At 45.6% G+C, this 17,785-nt stretch overlaps 1 protein-coding gene across 1 annotated transcript in view; it reads right to left on the bottom strand.

The window, feature by feature from the left end:
- LOC142888022 (NLR family CARD domain-containing protein 3-like) overlaps positions 1-17,785 on the bottom strand; it is a 138,935-nt gene that overhangs the window by 58,715 nt on the left and 62,435 nt on the right. The window contains exon 3 of the mRNA XM_076026029.1: positions 13,915-14,076. Coding sequence (XP_075882144.1) covers positions 13,915-14,076 — 162 coding nt within the window. The remainder of the gene's footprint in view (positions 1-13,914; positions 14,077-17,785) is intronic.

The following is a 17,785-nucleotide window of genomic DNA, read 5'->3' as shown; positions in this document are numbered from 1 at the left end:
TTGTCATGATTTTCACTTCACTGCTGTTGGAAATTCAATTTGCAGACACTTTTTTTTTGATAATGAATGAAAGGGCGTGTTTTCATTGCCTCACCTCGCCTCGCCATGGTATGGTGTTAGGGTGTTTGCACTGGCCGCTACACAGTTGTAGGGGGCGCTGTTTTGGTACCTCAATCCCCCAGGGTCCGAGCAAGACGAAGCGAGTTTAGTGGTGACGTAGCGACGAGCAGGGCCCTGGATTGGCTCCGTGTCCGCGTCGATGTTCCCTGTCAGAGCGGACATCCACGCCAACTCCTTTGACACAGAACTTCCGTGTCAGGTACATTTTACCGTGAATACAAGTAGCTACTATTGGTGTTGTACAAATACATTTATGTGTATATAGTTTTTGAAAACAGCTTTTTCAATACATGTTTACTTTCGTCTTTTGGGGAGAGGCAGGCGAACCGGGAATGCCCTCGACGTCGCGAGTGTGTTCAACCATATTCGCGAAAACGACAAACGGCAAATGGCGAAGCGCTCGGTAAAGAAAACAAATCGAGTTGCTCCTGCGTGAGGCGCGGTAAGCTAGGGAACCCCAGGAGTCTTGAGGAGAGAAGAAATACTGATTCGTCGAGAGGACGTGGCTCTTGGCCGCGAGGAAGCCTCAAACACCGCGGCATATAACAAAGTCGTCCTTGGCTCGCGAGGGCAGCTATTTCAAATAAGGAGGCGTGTTTACTGTCTGTTTTTCTGTTTGTTTGTTTTTAAATAAACGCTATTTCCCGTTGTATGCGTCTCGTGTTTACTTTTGGTGAAAATATGAAGGTTGAACTACACATTTGCTCGCATGGAAAACGAAACAATAAATTATAAATGTTGCTGCATAAATGATCAACTGTGACTTCAGTGAGGGAAAGTGTTCTTTCTTGAACAGAAAAGCAACCACAGACAGAGCAGCAGGTATGAAACAACTTCTACTTTGTCCATCGCTGCGCTGTTGTGTATCGCACAGAAGTGATGCTGGGGAAAACATTGTCCCGCTTTACCGTGTCGACTCCGCCCACGGTCTCGTAATCACAGAGCCAATGAAAACGCAATCGTACCGAGGCGAACCGTGGTGAGGCGAGGCAATGAAAACACGCCCTAAACTGGGCTTGAAGGTACAGTGGGTAAAATCCTCCCATCTAGTGGTCAGATTGCAGACTGCTTTTGTTGCAGATTCTGAAGTCGACGTTTCACTTTGATGTTCAGAGTGATGACACCCTGATAAAATTCCATCGTTATAAACTCTCCATCATTTCTTCTCTATTCAGGTTGAAGTACTGCTGGTTGTCAAAGCTCAGCTGTGATTGGCTGCGCTCAGCTCTGAAATCCAACCCCTCCCACCTCAGACACCTGGACCTGGGTCAGAACCAGCTGCAGGATTCATTAGTGAAGGTTCTGAGTGGTTTTCTGCAGAGTCCAGATTGTAAACTGGAGACTCTGAGGTCAGTTCACCCTCTTCACTCTCCAACTTCTATCACTCTTGTTGTTGTCGTCATGATTTTCACTTCACTGCTGTTGGAAATTCAATTTGCAGACACTGGTTTGTGTTTGAAATGAGTGGAACTGGGTTTGAAGCAGGGGTGTCCATTAGGTCAATCGTGTGGAGTCCTCGTCACTTCCAGCAGGTAGAATGGTTCAGGCAGGAACTCAGTGATCTTGGTCATAATGTACGATGTGCTGGATTTTGTTTTTATATGTGCTGGATTTTACAGTCAAAGGTAAATGAGACGAATCGGCTTCTGCACCGCTCAGATCAAATAAAGAGACATAAAGCAGATTTCATTTTAAATCTGAAACTATAATAATTGTTAAAATCAATGTATACTTCAGATACCTGCATTCTGTAAGAGAGCAGACAGGGACAGCAAAAAGAGTTTGGCTGTTGTTTTCTTTAAATACACGCCAAACTACCGTGCTTGTCGCGTGAGCCTGCAATCCTGGCGTAAACTGACGGAGACGCCTCGCTCGCAAAATACGCTTCAAAGTCACGCACAGCAGAAGCACCGGAGATCCTGGGAGATGCTGCTAGCAAAACATCTGCGTTCCACACACACACACACACACACACACACACACACACACACACACACACACACACACACACCGATTGTATAGTAGGTAGATCTTTTTGACTTGGTCATTTTAAAAGTAGCTTGCATGTTGAAAAAGTGTGAGCACCCCTGGTTTAAAGGTACAGAGTGTAAAATCCTGCCATCTGGTGGTCAGATTTCAGATTGCAGCGCTCATTCACTCACCCTCTCTCCTTTGTTGAGTGTCAGATTCTAAAGTCGACATTTGACTTTGATTCTAAACTCTCCTTCATTTCTTCTCTATTCAGGTTGGAGGGCTGCAGGTTGTCAGAGCTCAGCTGTGATTGGCTGCTCTCAGCTCTGAAGTCCAACGACTCCCACCTCAGACACCTGGACCTGGGTCAGAACCAACTGCAGGATTCATCAGTGAAGGAGCTGAGTGGTTTTCTGCAGAGTCCAGACTGTTAACTGGAGACTCTGAGGTCAGTTCACCCTCTTCACTCTACAACTTCTATCACTCTTGTTATTGTTGTCATGATTTTCACTTCACTGCTGTTAGAAATTCAGTTTGCAGTCACTGGTTTGTGTTTGAAATGAGTGAAACTGGGTTTGAAACAGGGATGCCCATTAGGTCGAAGAGAGAGAGAGAGGGAGAGAGAGAGAGAGAGAGAGTGAGAGAGAGAGAGAGCGAGAGAGAGAGAGAGAGCTTTAAGAGTGGAGTCCTCGTCACTTACAGCAGGTAGAATGGTTCAGGCAGGAAGTCAATGATTAGAAAACACGGTGGTTGTTGTTGATCTTGGGGTGAATTCCAATTCCTCCCTTAACCCTCAATCTCAACCCTCAATCTCAAAAATGCGCGCTCTCTGCTTGGTGCAAATGCTGTCCTGATTCTAAGAACGTCCAGTTGAGGGAGGAGATTAAGGGCTGTATCGCCCTCAATATTGAGATTCTCCGGCACCACCCTTGGCAGTGAGGGCTACCCAGAAGGCATTGTGTATTTTCGCCAAGACATCTTCGAAAAAGATGGCGACGAAAAAGCGAGCTACAAATGGAAGTATTTTCTTAGTTAATAAAGATATAAATATTACGAAACCATTTTATTGTCTTAGTTTAAGAGTTTTTTATGGATTATTGACATCGTTGTTGCGTAACATTTTTATTTTTTTTACTTTACGATGTTTGTCAGCCGGACCGGCGGTCCCGGCTTCACGTTACTTGTGTACCTCGTTGTGTAGCGACGGAGGACTTCTTCTTTTTCATCGTCTTTTTCTTCTTCTCCTTCTTCTGCGTCGTTGTCGTCTTCTTGACAGACTGGACTTAGCTTTGGCGTAAGGCAGCCCCCCACAGTCTGAAGACGTAACTGCACTTAAGGGGTGTCCCATTTCTAAGCCCTTACACTTATTTTTGAGGGCCAAGATTGAGGGTTAAGGGCGAGGGTTGAGATTGAGGAGTTAAGAGAGGAATTGGAATTGGCCCTTGGTCATAATGTCCGATGTGCTGAATTTTGTTTTGACGCCTCGCTCGGAAAATACGCTTCAAAGTCACGCACAGCAGAAGCACCGGAGATCCTGGGAGATGCTGCTAGCAAAACATCTGCGTTCCACACACACACACACACACACACACACACACACACACACACACACACACACACACACACACACCGATTGTATAGTAGGTAGATCTTTTTGACTTGGTCATTTTAAAAGTAGCTCGCATGTTGAAAAAGTGTGAGCACCCCTGGTTTAAAGGTACAGAGTGTAAAATCCTGCCATCTGGTGGTCAGATTTCAGATTGCAGCGCTCATTCACTCACCCTCTCTCCTTTGTTGAGTGTCAGATTCTAAAGTCGACATTTGACTTTGATTCTAAACTCTCCATCATTTCTTCTCTATTCAGGTTGGAGGGCTGCAGGTTGTCAGAGCTCAGCTGTGATTGGCTGCTCTCAGCTCTGAAGTCCAACGACTCTCCCACCTCAGACACCTGGACCTGGGTCAGAACCAACTGCAGGATTCATCAGTGAAGGAGCTGAGTGGTTTTCTGCAGGGTCCAGACTGTAAACTGGAGACTCTGAGGTCAGTCCAGCCTCTTCACTCTACAACTTCTATCACTCTTGTTATTGTTGTCATGATTTTCACTTCACTGCTGTTAGAAATTCAGTTTGCAGTCACTGCTTTGTGTTTGAAGCGTATGAAATTGGGTGGAAAGGTACAAATGTAAAAATGTGTAAAATCCTACCATCTCGTGGTCAGATTTCAGATTGCTTTAGTGTCAGATTCTGAAATCAACATTTCACTTTGATTTTCAGAGTGATGACACCCTGGAAAAACTCTCCATCATTTCTTCTCTATTCAGGTTGTGGAGGTGTAGTTTGTTAGAGCTCAGCTGTGATTGGCTGCTCTCAGCTCTGAAGTCCAACCCCTCCCAACTCAGACACCTGGAGCTGAGTTGGAACTGCCTTCTGGATTCAACAGTGAAGGTGCTGAGTGGTTTTCTGCAGAGTCCAGACTGTAAACTGGAGGCTCTGAGGTCAGTTCACCCTCTTCACTCTACAACTGCTGCAGTTATTGTTGTCATGACTTTGAATTGAGTTTGTTGGAATTCACTTTGATTCCATTAGAAATGTGTAAAACTGGTTTTAAATTACACACACACACACACACACACACACACACATATGCGCACATACGCACTCACGCACGCACACACACACACGCGCGCGCGCACACCTAACTGTGAATGACACTCTCCATCATTTATTCCGTATTCAGGTTGGAGAGGTGCAGGTTGTCAAAGATCAGCTGTGGTTGGCTGCTCTCAGCTCTGAAGTCCAACCCCTCCCACCTCAGAGAGCTAGACCTGGCTGATAACTATCTTCAGGATTCATCAGTTAAGGAGCTGAGTGGTTTTCTGCAGAGTCCAGACTGTAAACTGGAGACTCTGAGGTCAGTTCACCCTCTTCACTCTACAACTTCTATAACTCTTGTTGTTGTCGTCATGATTTTCACTTTACTGCTGTTGGAAATTCAATTTGCAGACACTGGTTTGTGATAGTAATGAATGAAACTGGGCTTGAAGGTACAGTGGGTAAAATCCTCCCATCTAGTGGTCAGATTGCAGATTGCAGATGCTGAAGTGGACATTTCACTTTGATTTTCAGAGTGATGACACCCAGGAAAAACTCTCTATCATTATAAACTCCAACATTTATTCTCTGTTCAGGTTGTGGGGATGCAATTTGTCAGAGCTCAGCTGTGATTGGCTGCTCTCAGCTCTGAAGTCCAACCCCTCCCACCTCAGAGAGCTGGACCTGAATATGAACCCCCTGAAGGAGTCATCAGTGAAGGAGCCACTGATGGATCTTGTCTACAGCAGTGACCATCAACTGAAGAGTGTGAGGTTAGTACTGGTTTGGAACCAGTGGATGATGGTTCCAGCACCAAAGCCAGTTGATCCCACAGCAGAGGTCCAGTGTTCCCAGTCACAGTGTGAGAGGAGGATGGTGACGTCCAGCTGCTCCTCATTCATCCAACATCTGCTGCCAAACTGCTTCTTCTCTCAGTTCACCACCCAATTATTGATCAGTTCATCTTCATCAGGCCTCAGTATCAGTCCAACACTCCATGGTCACATGACCTTCTGATGTTCCACACTTGACATGTGACTGAGAGTCTGCTTCTTCTCACCAGTCACTCCATCATCTCCATCAACAGTCAACGTCTCTGTGATGATGCGTTCAAGGACCGTGAGTCCTGACTCCTGCTGTCTCTTCTTATCTTTGCAGGTGGTGGTGAGGATGAGGAGAGTGAAGAGGAGCGCTCCATCTACTGGTGGCTGACAGAACTACAACCAGTGGAGCCAAACAGCAAGCTGCACGTGCCAACGCTGTGTGGGCGTGTCACGACCTTTGACCCCAGTGCAGCCTGGTGGCTGGCGGACTGCTTCTCCCTACAAGCTGCTGTGGTTACTGGGAGAGACGTCCCAGAAGCCACTGGTGGAGCTGAATCCTCAGTGGAAGAAGCAGGACTTGGAGCAGCTGCTCAGTGAAGGCAGCAGCAACACAACCACTGCTTCTGCTCTCATCATCCACGGCTGGAACATCTCAGCATGAAGGTTCCACACATCAACAACACACTGCTCTGCTCTCACTTCAGACTTCTATAACATCTTCATTTTGGAGGTGAAAAATACTTTTCAAGAGACTTTATTTCTGCTTCATGATCTTAAATGAGGAAATCATGTGGAAAAGATAAAGTGATTCACAACACCTGTGATGGGAACTCAAATCATTATTGAATCATAAGTAAGACAAAAGAAGTTTCCCTCAAAATAATTCATGGTTTTGATGCTTGCCAGATGTTTGTGTGGAGATTTCAGAAGGACGTCAATGAATCAGAAGGAAACTAGATCATTTATTTTATGTGATTATGTTATATCATCCTAACTTTGTTACAAGCTCAAACATTATATTTCAATGATTCAATATTCTGACAATAAAAGCCATCACAACCTCTGACCTGTGTGACCTTGACCTCAACTGACGTTTCATTTCTGCTGCTTTAACACTTTGATTATATATCTCCTGAAGTCCTGCCATGGGGATTCTCCATATCTGAATAACTTGTGTACTCAAACCTTCTGTAGGCCATACCCACTTCTCCACTAGGTCTCAACATAAACCACATGAATCAATGAAAATAAATCTCACTTTTACAAACAAATCCAATTCAGTTCAAATATAATTTAAATAAAATAAATGATACATTATAATTAATCACCAACAGATAAATCAATGCTGGATATGAGGTGGTTTGTCCTCTCTGGGTCGGTGGGGAGGCCCTGCCTCAGGGGGAGGAGTTCCAGCATCTCGGGGTCTTGTTTGGGACGCCTCCCTGGGGAGGTGTTCCAGGCATGTCCCACCAGGAGGAGACCCTGCTGGAGGGACCAGGTCTCTGGGCTGGACTGGGAAGCCTTGGGGTCCCACTGGAGGAGCTGGAGGAGGTGACTGGGTCCAGGGAAGTCTGGAGGTCTCTGCTGAGGCTGCTGCCCCCGAGACCTGACTCCAGATACGGCAGTAGAAGATGGATAGATGGATGGATGGATGGATGGATGCCAGGTGATAGAACATTTCATAAAAACAGACCCTGCATTATAACTTCTATTACACTCTAAATAACTCACTCCAATATAACTGCACTCGTCCTTCTCTCACATTACATTGGATCACAATGACCAAACAACACAACAAAGACAATGATCCAACTGTACTGCCACTTCCAGACTCAGTGTAGGTCTGTAGGCCTCTTGGACCTTCATGTGAACCACTGCGTGTTGACTTGAGGTGAAACATGGCTGACTGCTGTCCTCCTACCTGGACAATGCAATCTCACTTTCAATCTCACAGCCATTAAAAAACCTGATTGTGATTGAGAGGTCCTCAGCAGCCAATCACTGTTGGGAGTCCAGCCTTCAAACACTCCTCCTGAATCCACAGTCACATCTGTGAGCATCTGGAACTTTGGCCCTGATCCTCCACACCACACAACTTGGGATGACAGCGCCACCTACCTGGATCCTTTCAGCAGCCAGTCCATGTTCTGACCCGTTTCCACTGTGGCCTGTTGGCTCATCTGGACCGGAGTCTGGATCATCAGTGTCCAGGTTCATGGAATCTGTCAGAGTGCCGCCGTCCTGTCATGTAATGATAGAGAATCACTCTATTTATACTAATGTGCAGAACCACTAGAGTGTCATTTCTTCACTGCTGTCAGCAACAAGCATTTGGTGTCACACTGGTGTACAACACTTATGGGCTAATTAATAAGAAATGACATATTTATGAATCACGCGCAATGCCCAGATTGTTGCTGCTTATCTGCTGATATGAGCCGTCAACTGTTGCAATATAGAACCACGGGCAGGAAATTACAATTAGTGTAGAGTGTATTATAATTTAAAAGTTTACTAACGGTAGTTCTTTAAAGAATTTAGCAGGGATGGGACAGGCTAACGTGACGACGTCACTTGTAAAACGGTTGGAGCTCAACGTGCTGTCACGGTGAAAACTCTGTGTTACGTCCCGTCTCGGGGGACCGAGACGCAACGTGTGGGACACCTTCCCCCACTCCCAAGCCTCATTAATTTCTCACGGCAGTTGGCGGTTTTCAACAAAAACATTTATGAATCAGTAAATGAAATAAACAAAACAACTTAACCGGTGGGCAGCAAAGGCTTCAGGGTGGGCCCAGGCCAAAATAATAAACCAAACTCCAACTAGCTCGCCTTAAGAACTAACTAAAGAAAGAAAGAGAAGCCAAATACAGAAAGGCTAACCTCCCTACATACTTAATAAACAGGAGAAAAGAGGGGACAAAGAAAATGGCAGCCCACCCCTTTTTTTATTAACCTCTTTCAATGAACTCCAAAACATACATGGTCAAAATCCATATTATTATTATGTTTTTGTTGTTTTTTTAATGCTCATACAAAACAAAAAAAGTGGAGGGAGAGTCGTCTGAATTGGGTTCAGTGAGGGTCACATCCACTTGTAGCGCATTATTTCCGGCAGCAAGCTTCTCCTGTTACGACTTTTCCATTCACTAACTCACTCAACCGTGATTGGTGGAGTGACGAGCACACAGCACGTGACCTCCACGATGAGCTTCCACCCACGGAAGTACCATAGGAGGACACGGATTAAATAGTATGGCTTGTCCACCAGAAGGCTGGATTATGGTGTACGTAATATAAAACTTTGGCCCAGTTCTGCTTGTATTGCATTGTATTGGTTGGTGTTCCTGAAGTTTCATTTTTCGTCCCTTTTTATTTTTTACATCCATGTTTGTGATGAAATAGTACTGTGAATCGCTAGCTCGCATTGCATGCTGGGAAACAGCGTCACTCAAGGAAGTTTTGGCTTCGCTGACACGGTCCTGAAGGGAAGTGGGTTTTAGTTCACTGGAACGGGATGACTGTGTTTAATCAAGCAGTACAAACCTGATTAATTGTCTTAATACTTCACTTCGAATGGCCATATTGTTTAGGATTAGAATTAGATGACATCTTGTTCACAATATTTGCAACTATTCAATTTGACCAGCAGATGTCAGTAGAAGACGAAATTTCATGTTGACTATTTCCTAATGGAAGTGCTCTCTTGACGGACGGTGTAAAATGAAAATGGCCAGCTGCAGCAGAAAAGTGGACCCATATATATATATATATATATGTATATGTGTGTGTGTGTGTATATATATATACATATATATGTATATATATATATAAATATATATATGTGTGTGTGTGTGTGTGTGTGTGTGTGTGTGTGTGTGTGTATATATATATATATATATATATATATATATATATATATATATATATATATATATATATATATACATATATATATATATATATATATATATATATATATATATGTATATATATATATCTGCAATTCATATTTTAACGGTTTATATAGACCCCTCAGGCTCCATTCAAAATGGGGGTTATTGTAGGAGAGTTGCAGTCAATTGAGATTTGGAGAGAGTTTGGATGACTAGATTTTGGATAGTGTTTATAGTTTGGAGTGTTTGAGACTAGATAACGTTTAGTTTGGAGATAGTTTTGAGAGCTTAGGGAGAGAGTGAGGAGAGGAGAGGTGATAGGATGGAGCCCCCTGTCCTGTACATCAATGTCCATGTTACACAAGCATCTATGCCAGGGGTGCCCATTACGTCCATCGCGATCTACTGGTCAATTGAAAAGGGAGTTTGGGTCTATCGCATGAGAGAGAGAGAGAGAGAGAGAGAGAGAGAGAGAGAGAGAGAGAGATCCGCGTCAATTACAGCAGGTAGAATCGTTCAGGCAGGATTAGAAAACACGGTGGATCTGGTTGATTTTGGTCATAATGTACGAAGTGCTGGATTTTGTTCTTATATGTGCTGTGCTTTACAGTCAAACGTAAATGTGACGTATCGGCTTCGGCACTATTCAGATCAAATAAAGACCAGACAGGGACAGGAAAAAGAGTTTCGCTGTTGTTTCACACGCAAAACTACCGGGGTTGTCGCGTGAGCTTGCAATCCTGGCGTAAACTGATGGAGACGCCTCGCTCGGAAAATGCGCTTCAAAGTGCGCACGCACTGCAGACGCGCCGGAGATCATGGGAGATGCTGCTAGCAAAACGTCAGCGTCACACACACACACACACACACACACACACACACACACACACACACACACACACATACACACACACACACACCAATTATCCCTAACCTATGCGCTGGAAAACACAAAACTATACAGCAAAACATCTTAACGTAAACACACTTTTATTGATAAAATCAAACATAGGCAGATATAACCTAAACAATTTTAAACCATGAGTTTTCTGTGCAATGATGAGCATAAATGCACATGGGAACATGTTGACCCATTTAATCCTTTCTTTCTTTATCATTGGACTACAAATATATTGCTGAATGACTTTTCCTGTTTTATAGTAGGTGGATCTTTTTGACTTGCTCATTTTAAAAGTAGCTTGCATGTTGAAAAGGTGTGAGCACCCCTGATCTATGCCCTTTTCCAAGTCCCACAATCACTTTCACTGTCATCTGCCTGATTACACCCATGCCATTTTCAGAAAAAAATTGCACAAACAGAATACATTCAAAAAATGTATCATACACATAGTTATCAAGTCAAGTTATTTATTTATTGTCATTGTTGAACAAAGTTAACAACAAAATTTGTTTGGAGCATCCCCATAACCACTGGCATCAGTACCCATAAAAATAATCAGAAATAAGTGAGAGAAAAAAACCAAAAATATATATATAATTTATGTACAGAAATTATTTGGTCATTCATTTTTTGCAATTCATAGTCATTCCCAACAGACATAACAGACACAAAAATTCAATGCATCACACATGGTTCAGACACAGCTTGCCTGTGATTGTACATTTGGCCAGTAGGTGGTTTCGTGTGCACATGAAGCTTCGAGAAATGAACCGTTTCTCGAACCAGTTGGCTCAAGCGGTTCAATGCCTCATGAGGCTTCACCTCACCATCACTAGTCGTGACACACAGCTTGCTGTTTGGCTCCACTTGTTGTAGTTCTGTCAGCCACCACTAGATGGAGCGCTCCTCTTCACTCTCCTCCTCATCCTCCCTCACCCCCACCTGTAGAGAGAAGAAGAGACAGCAGGAGTCAGGACTCACGGTCGTGGAACGCATCATCACAGAGACGCTGACTGTTGATGGAGATGGTGGAGTGACTGGTGAGAAGAAGCAGACTCTCAGTCACATGTCAAGTGTGGAACATGTGAAGGTCATGTGACCATGGAGTGTTGGACTGATACTGAGGCCTGATGAAGATGAACTGATCAATAATTGGGTGGTGAACTGAGAGAAGAAGCAGTTTGGCAGCAGATGTTGGATGAATGAGGAGCAGCTGGACGTCACCATCCTCCTCTCACACTGTGACTGGGAACACTGGACCTCTGCTGTGGGATCAACTGGCTTTGGTGCTGGAACCATCATCCACTGGTTCCAAACCAGTACTAACCTCACACTCTTCAGTTGATGGTCACTGCTGTAGACAAGATCCATCAGTGGCTCCTTCACTGATGACTCCTTCAGGGGGTTCATATTCAGGTCCAGCTCTCTGAGGTGGGAGGGGTTGGACTTCAGAGCTGAGAGCAGCCAATCACAGCTGAGCTCTGACAAATTGCATCTCCACAACCTGAACAGAGAATAAATGATGGAGTTTATAATGATAGAGAGTTTTTCCTGGGTGTCATCACTCTGAAAATCAAAGTGAAATGTCCACTTCAGCATCTGCAATCTGCAATCTGACCACTAGATGGGAGGATTTTACCCACTGTACCTTCAAGCCCAGTTTAGGGCGTGTTTTCATTGCCTTGCCTCACCACGGTTCGCCTCGGTACGATTGCGTTTTCATTGGCTCTGTGATTACGAGACCGTGGGCGGAGTCGACACGGTAAAGCGGGACAATGTTTTCCCCAGTATTACTTCTGTGCGATACACAACAGCGCAGCGATGGACAAAGTAGAAGTTGTTTCATACCTGCTGCTCTGTCTGTGGTTGCTTTTCTGTTCAAGAAAGAACACTTTCCCTCACTGAAGTCACAGTTGATCATTTATGCAGCAACATTTATAATTTATTGTTTCGTTTTCCATGCGAGCAAATGTGTAGTTCAACCTTCATATTTTCACCAAAAGTAAACACGAGACGCATACAACGGGAAATAGCGTTTATTTAAAAACAAACAAACAGAAAAACAGACAGTAAACACGCCTCCTTATTTGAAATAGCTGCCCTCGCGAGCCAAGGACGACTTTGTTATATGCCGCGGTGTTTGAGGCTTCCTCGCGGCCAAGAGCCACGTCCTCTCGACGAATCAGTATTTCTTCTCTCCTCAAGACTCCTGGGGTTCCCTAGCTTACCGCGCCTCACGCAGGAGCAACTCGATTTGTTTTCTTTACCGAGCGCTTCGCCATTTGCCCTTTGTCGTTTTCGCGAATATGGTTGAACACACTCGCGACGTCGAGGGCATTCCCGGTTCGCCTGCCTCTCCCCAAAAGACAAAAGTAAACATGTATTGAAAAAGCTGTTTTCAAAAACTGTATACACATAAATGTATTTGTACAACACCAATAGTAGCTACTTGTATTCACGGTAAAATGTACCTGACACGGAAGTTCTGTGTCAAAGGAGTTGGCGTGGATGTCCGCTCTGACAGGGAACATCGACGCGGACACGGAGCCAATCCAGGGCCCTGCTCGTCGCTACGTCACCACTAAACTCGCTTCGTCTCGCTCGGACCCTGGGGGATTGAGGTACCAAAACAGCGCCCCCTACAACTGTGTAGCAGCCAGTGCAAACACCCTAACACCATACCGTGGCGAGGCGAGGTGAGGCAATGAAAACATGCCCTTTCATTCATTATCAAAAAAAAAGTGTCTGCAAATTGAATTTCCAACAGCAGTGAAGTGAAAATCATGACAACAACAACAAGAGTGATAGAAGTTGTAGAGTGAAGAGGGTGAACTGACCTCAGAGTCTCCAGTTTACAGTCTGGACTCTGCAGAAAACCACTCAGCTCCTTCACTGATGAATCCTTAAGGTCGTTCCAACTCAGGTTCAGCTCTCTGAGGTGGGAGGGGTTGGACTTCAGAGCTGAGAGCAGCCAATCACAGCTGAGCTTTGTCAACCAGCAGTTCTCCAGCCTGAATAAAGAATCAACATTTGATTTCTTCCATGGTGTAAATGTCATATTCAGAGTCATTTCTCCCTGTTGATGATCCAGATGTGCAGCTGTTGGGATCACTGAGTCATTCCCTCAAAGGAGTCATTGTGCTAGTGGGTTGTCAACACAATAACAACAGCAGTGTGTTAGTCAGTGTGCAGCCAATCAGCAGTGAAGATGGAAAATAATCAGTGAGTCCTTTGTGTGCTTGTGGCTGTTTTCAGTCATCAGAGACTCGTTACAAGTCAAACACATTCAAAGGACAAGATGAAGAAATACTGCTGCACTATTAATCTGCCTCTAATATTTCTTCACACGATCTTCTGCTCAGTCATGTGACCTTCATCACCAATCAACAACTTCCATTGAGCTCCAAAGTGACTGGAGACATTTTCCACACTTTCTTCCACCATCCAAAGTCTTTTCTGGCTGCAGATTGTTGACATGAAATTATCAACAACATCCACTTTGTCTAGATGAGTCTTTAATATCTGCTTCAAAGTCTTCACACTGAGCAGCGTTACACACCAGTTGTCATCTGCTGACACACACTGTCCACCAGTAGAAAGCAGGAACTGACCTGAGAACTTCCAGTCTGCAGTTTGGACTCTGCAGTCCAGCACAGAGCAGCTTCACTCCAGGATCCCTCAGGAAGTTCTCACTCAGGTCCAGCAGTGTGAGGAGGGAGGGGCTGGACTGCAGAGCTGAAGACACCACTGCACAGTGAAGCTCTGAGAGTTCACTGGATGAAGGAGAGCAGAGAGAGAAGTTGTGGTCGACATGTGAGATTCTAAAGACAGTGAAAGTGAATCAAGACTCATTAATGTCTGATCATCATCATCATCATCATCATCATCATCATCACCATCACCATCATCATGTAAATGGAGGGAAGTCCCGCGGTGGTGCAGCATGTGTTTACATCTGTGGTGCGTGGTGCCGGGACACTGCAGTGGTATGCAAACACTGTTCACCACTGGCACAGTTGATGATCATAAAGTGCCGTCCATTCTATCTGCCCTGGCAGTTTACTGCCATTTTGCTAGTTGCAGTTTACATCCCTCCCACCAACAACAGCAGTGAGAGGAACGCTGCACTCAATGAACTGTACCAGGCCATCAGTCATCAACAGACAGCAAACCCAAAAGCTTTACCATCCTCACTGGAGATTTTAGTCATGCTGACCTCAAGACTGTCCTTCTAAAAGTCCACCAGCATGTTGGATTTCCAACAAGGGGGGACAACGCTTTGTATGTGGAGGTGTTCCGAGGGAGGAGCAGGGCTCGTGCTCATGTGCGATCAATTCCACGAGGATTGGGACTCTCAAAGGAAATGGGTGTGCGTTTGTGCGTTCGCAACATTTTGAACATCCAGATTTTTTTGTTTCAGGATGAAATCCATGTACGTTTTTGTAAATGAAGCCCCAGGTCCTCAGTGTCTCCACTACAGTGTCCTCAGTGCAGCTTCACACTCCAGTGTGTTCCAGCCACTGAGTGTCAACACGTCCTGTTGTGACTGACAGTGTTGCTCTGATCTGCTGCTTCAACTCAACATGATGCTCAGTTGTGTGTAAAGTCACTGCAGCTTGGAGCTCCACTGGATCAGAGATCCTTCACTGGCGTCTCTTTGGACTCCACTGCATCTTTGATCCAACTGCTGTTTTATTGTCTGCTGCCAAATGAAGGAAGGATGTGATGTGTTTGTGTGTTCAATGTGTTGATTGACTGTGTAGTTCCACAGTTTTCATTCATGTAGCCGCTCTTTACCTTTGACGCTCAGGTGTCTTCAATGTCCGTCCGTCATACCAGCACCACTACATCATTCATAAATTGATGAGACGTGGGTTCCATTTAACTCGTTTATTTTCCTTCTTGAGTTTTTGGTTCGAGGCAACACAGACAACGTGAGGTCAAAAGAATTTTTGGCTCACCAACCACTCCAGCTTGACCCGCTTTCCATCAAACAAACATTTCGGCCATTTTTTTTTCTTGACCTAAAATAGCTGCGGGTCACCTTTCAAAATAAAATAACGGCTTCAGCATCAGAATCGGATGGTCTTGGTTCCCTTTCTTGAAGAACTTGGCAGTTGTCAGCCGGAAGGCATCTTGCACTGTACCCCTGACGACGCCATTAACTTCGTCCAGCAGTGCAACGTAGGGCTCTTTCTCAGACGTTGACTGATACATGACTGAACGAATGGCTCGCGGCTTAGCGCATCAGCGACAACGTTCTTAACGCCAGGGACATACTTCAGATCGAAATCGAATGCGGCAAGCTTAGCAACCCATCTTTGTTCACATGCGTCCAAACATGGCTTTGTTAAGATGTAGGACAATGGGCAATGACAATGACCAAACTTGTCACAAATGGCCCATTTTAACGCCAGGAATTCCAACCTGTGCGCTGGATAGTTAATTTGTGATCGGGACAGTGTCTTGCTGGCGAAAGCGACAGGTCGAGCAACAGTCTCACCTGGTGGCACTTGAGACAGGACTGCGCCAATGCCATCAAACGACGCATCAACAGCGAGAACGAAGGGCTCACTGAAGTTGGGGTGGGATAAGGTGACATTGCAAGCTAATTCATTCTTCAGGGTCTGGAACGATTCTTTGCATGCAGCAGTCCAGTCGCTCGCCATAAGCGCTGGTGGAGCAGATGATCGCTTTTTCACCTTCCTGCCTCTCATGGCCTTATGCTGCACCGGCCTTCCAGAGAGGAGTCTGAACAAGGGTTTTGCTTTAGCAGAGCAGTCAGCTATGAAGTGCTGATAGTAGAAGATTAGGCCCAGGAAAGAATTAATCTTCCTCCAGGAAGGGGTCACACCATCACTCTCCATCAGGTCAGCCTCTCCCACATCCATGATGGCTTTCATCTTGTCAGGGTCCTTCATCACCCCGTCCCCACAAATGACATGTCCCAGGAACCTTACTGACCTCCGCAAGAGATGACACTTCTTGGGGGCCAGTTTGAGTTTGTGACTTTTCAGACGGGAGAACACCATCTCTAGACGCTCAAGCGCCTGCTGTTCAGTTGGGGCAAAGACCATCAGGTCATCAAGATAGCAGAGCAGACTAGTGAAGTTTTCATCCCCGAAGATTGACATCATCATTCGCATGAATGTTGCAGGACTGTTGGACAGACCTTGTGGCATTCTGTTGTACTAGTGGAGGCCAAAAGGTGAAGAGAAAGCTGTGTATTTTTTGTGCTCTTCATGGAGTGGCACATTGTAGAAGCCAGACGTCAAGTCCATGGTGGAGAAGAAGACATTTCCTCCAAGTGCAACCCACCGATCCTGGGGTGCCTTGGGCCAGGCCGTCGAGTCGGACCATGAACAGGACTGTTTGAAGCTGGGGAAGATCTTTGCAGGAGCACCTTCTCCAGCATGTTAATAAGGCGGTTCAGGGCATCAGGGTCAGTGGCCTGTGGCTGCAGTGGGCTCTGTTCTTCAGCAGGTGGTGCAGGTGGCGAGACAGCAGCAAGAGCATTCACTGACACCCTTTCTCTGGAAGTTCTGTTCACTGACATCATTTCAGAATGATATTCGTTCAGAATGTCTTGGACTTCACGAGCAGTCCACTTGTCTATCGTCTTCGACCTGAAGGTCATGGCGAGCTCAGTAGAAGGGCAGTTCTTTATGAACATTCGAGTCACCTCAGTGCTGGGGCTGTCCAGTGACTTTCCTTGCTCCTTCAGACGTTCAGTGGCCAAGTCAACAGCGCGGTTCAGTCTAAGCCAGTAGTCAAAGGCATCCTCACCCTTCCCAGGAAGAGTGGTGTAAAAGTCTGCTAATGGGAGTGGTGAACACGGAACAGAATCAAAGTGCTTCCGCAAGAGACCATAAATGGCATCGGGATTACAGGTGATGTTAATACCACTGTTCCTGGTCCCAAACCTGACAACATCCTTTGCTTTGCCACCAAGATGAACAAGGATCTCCTCCGCTTGTTCCTCAGGTTGCAGATTCCCCCTCTTAATGAAACTCCTCATGAGCTCATCCCACTCCTGGACGGAAACAGAGTCTGAGTTGTCTCCTCTGAAGCAGGGGGGCTCCTTCAGCTTTCGATGAGGGACATATTGCAAATGGGACACGTCAAAAGCATTTGTGGCAGACACATTTGCATGGCTAGGTCGAGGGGTAGCACTATGTAAAGGGGATCTGGCTAGCATATCAGCATGGGCAGGTGAAGGGGCAGCACTGAGTAAAGGGGTAGTGACAGATGCACTGAGGTGAGAGATAATGTCCTGTGCCACCTGCTGGCTGACCTGTTGAATCAATGCATCACCCATCTGACCTACAATACTAGCAGCAATAACATCAGGGGTAGGTGCAGGGGAACACATGCTGTGCCTGTCCGGGACAGGGGAATGCGTGCCCTGGCTAGCAAGGGCATGAGGGTTTGCATCTGAGTTGGGGGGAGGGATAACACCAGTACTGAGCAAGGGGCGCCCAG

The sequence above is a fragment of the Nelusetta ayraudi genome, unplaced genomic scaffold (genome assembly GCF_046127955.1).
Source record: "Nelusetta ayraudi isolate G7.1 ecotype Tasmania unplaced genomic scaffold, CSIRO-AGI_Nayr_v1 ptg000018l, whole genome shotgun sequence".
Taxonomy (NCBI): domain Eukaryota; kingdom Metazoa; phylum Chordata; class Actinopteri; order Tetraodontiformes; family Monacanthidae; genus Nelusetta; species Nelusetta ayraudi.
Note: the sequence above shows the minus strand (reverse complement) of the source record. Positions and strands in the feature narration are given on the sequence as shown.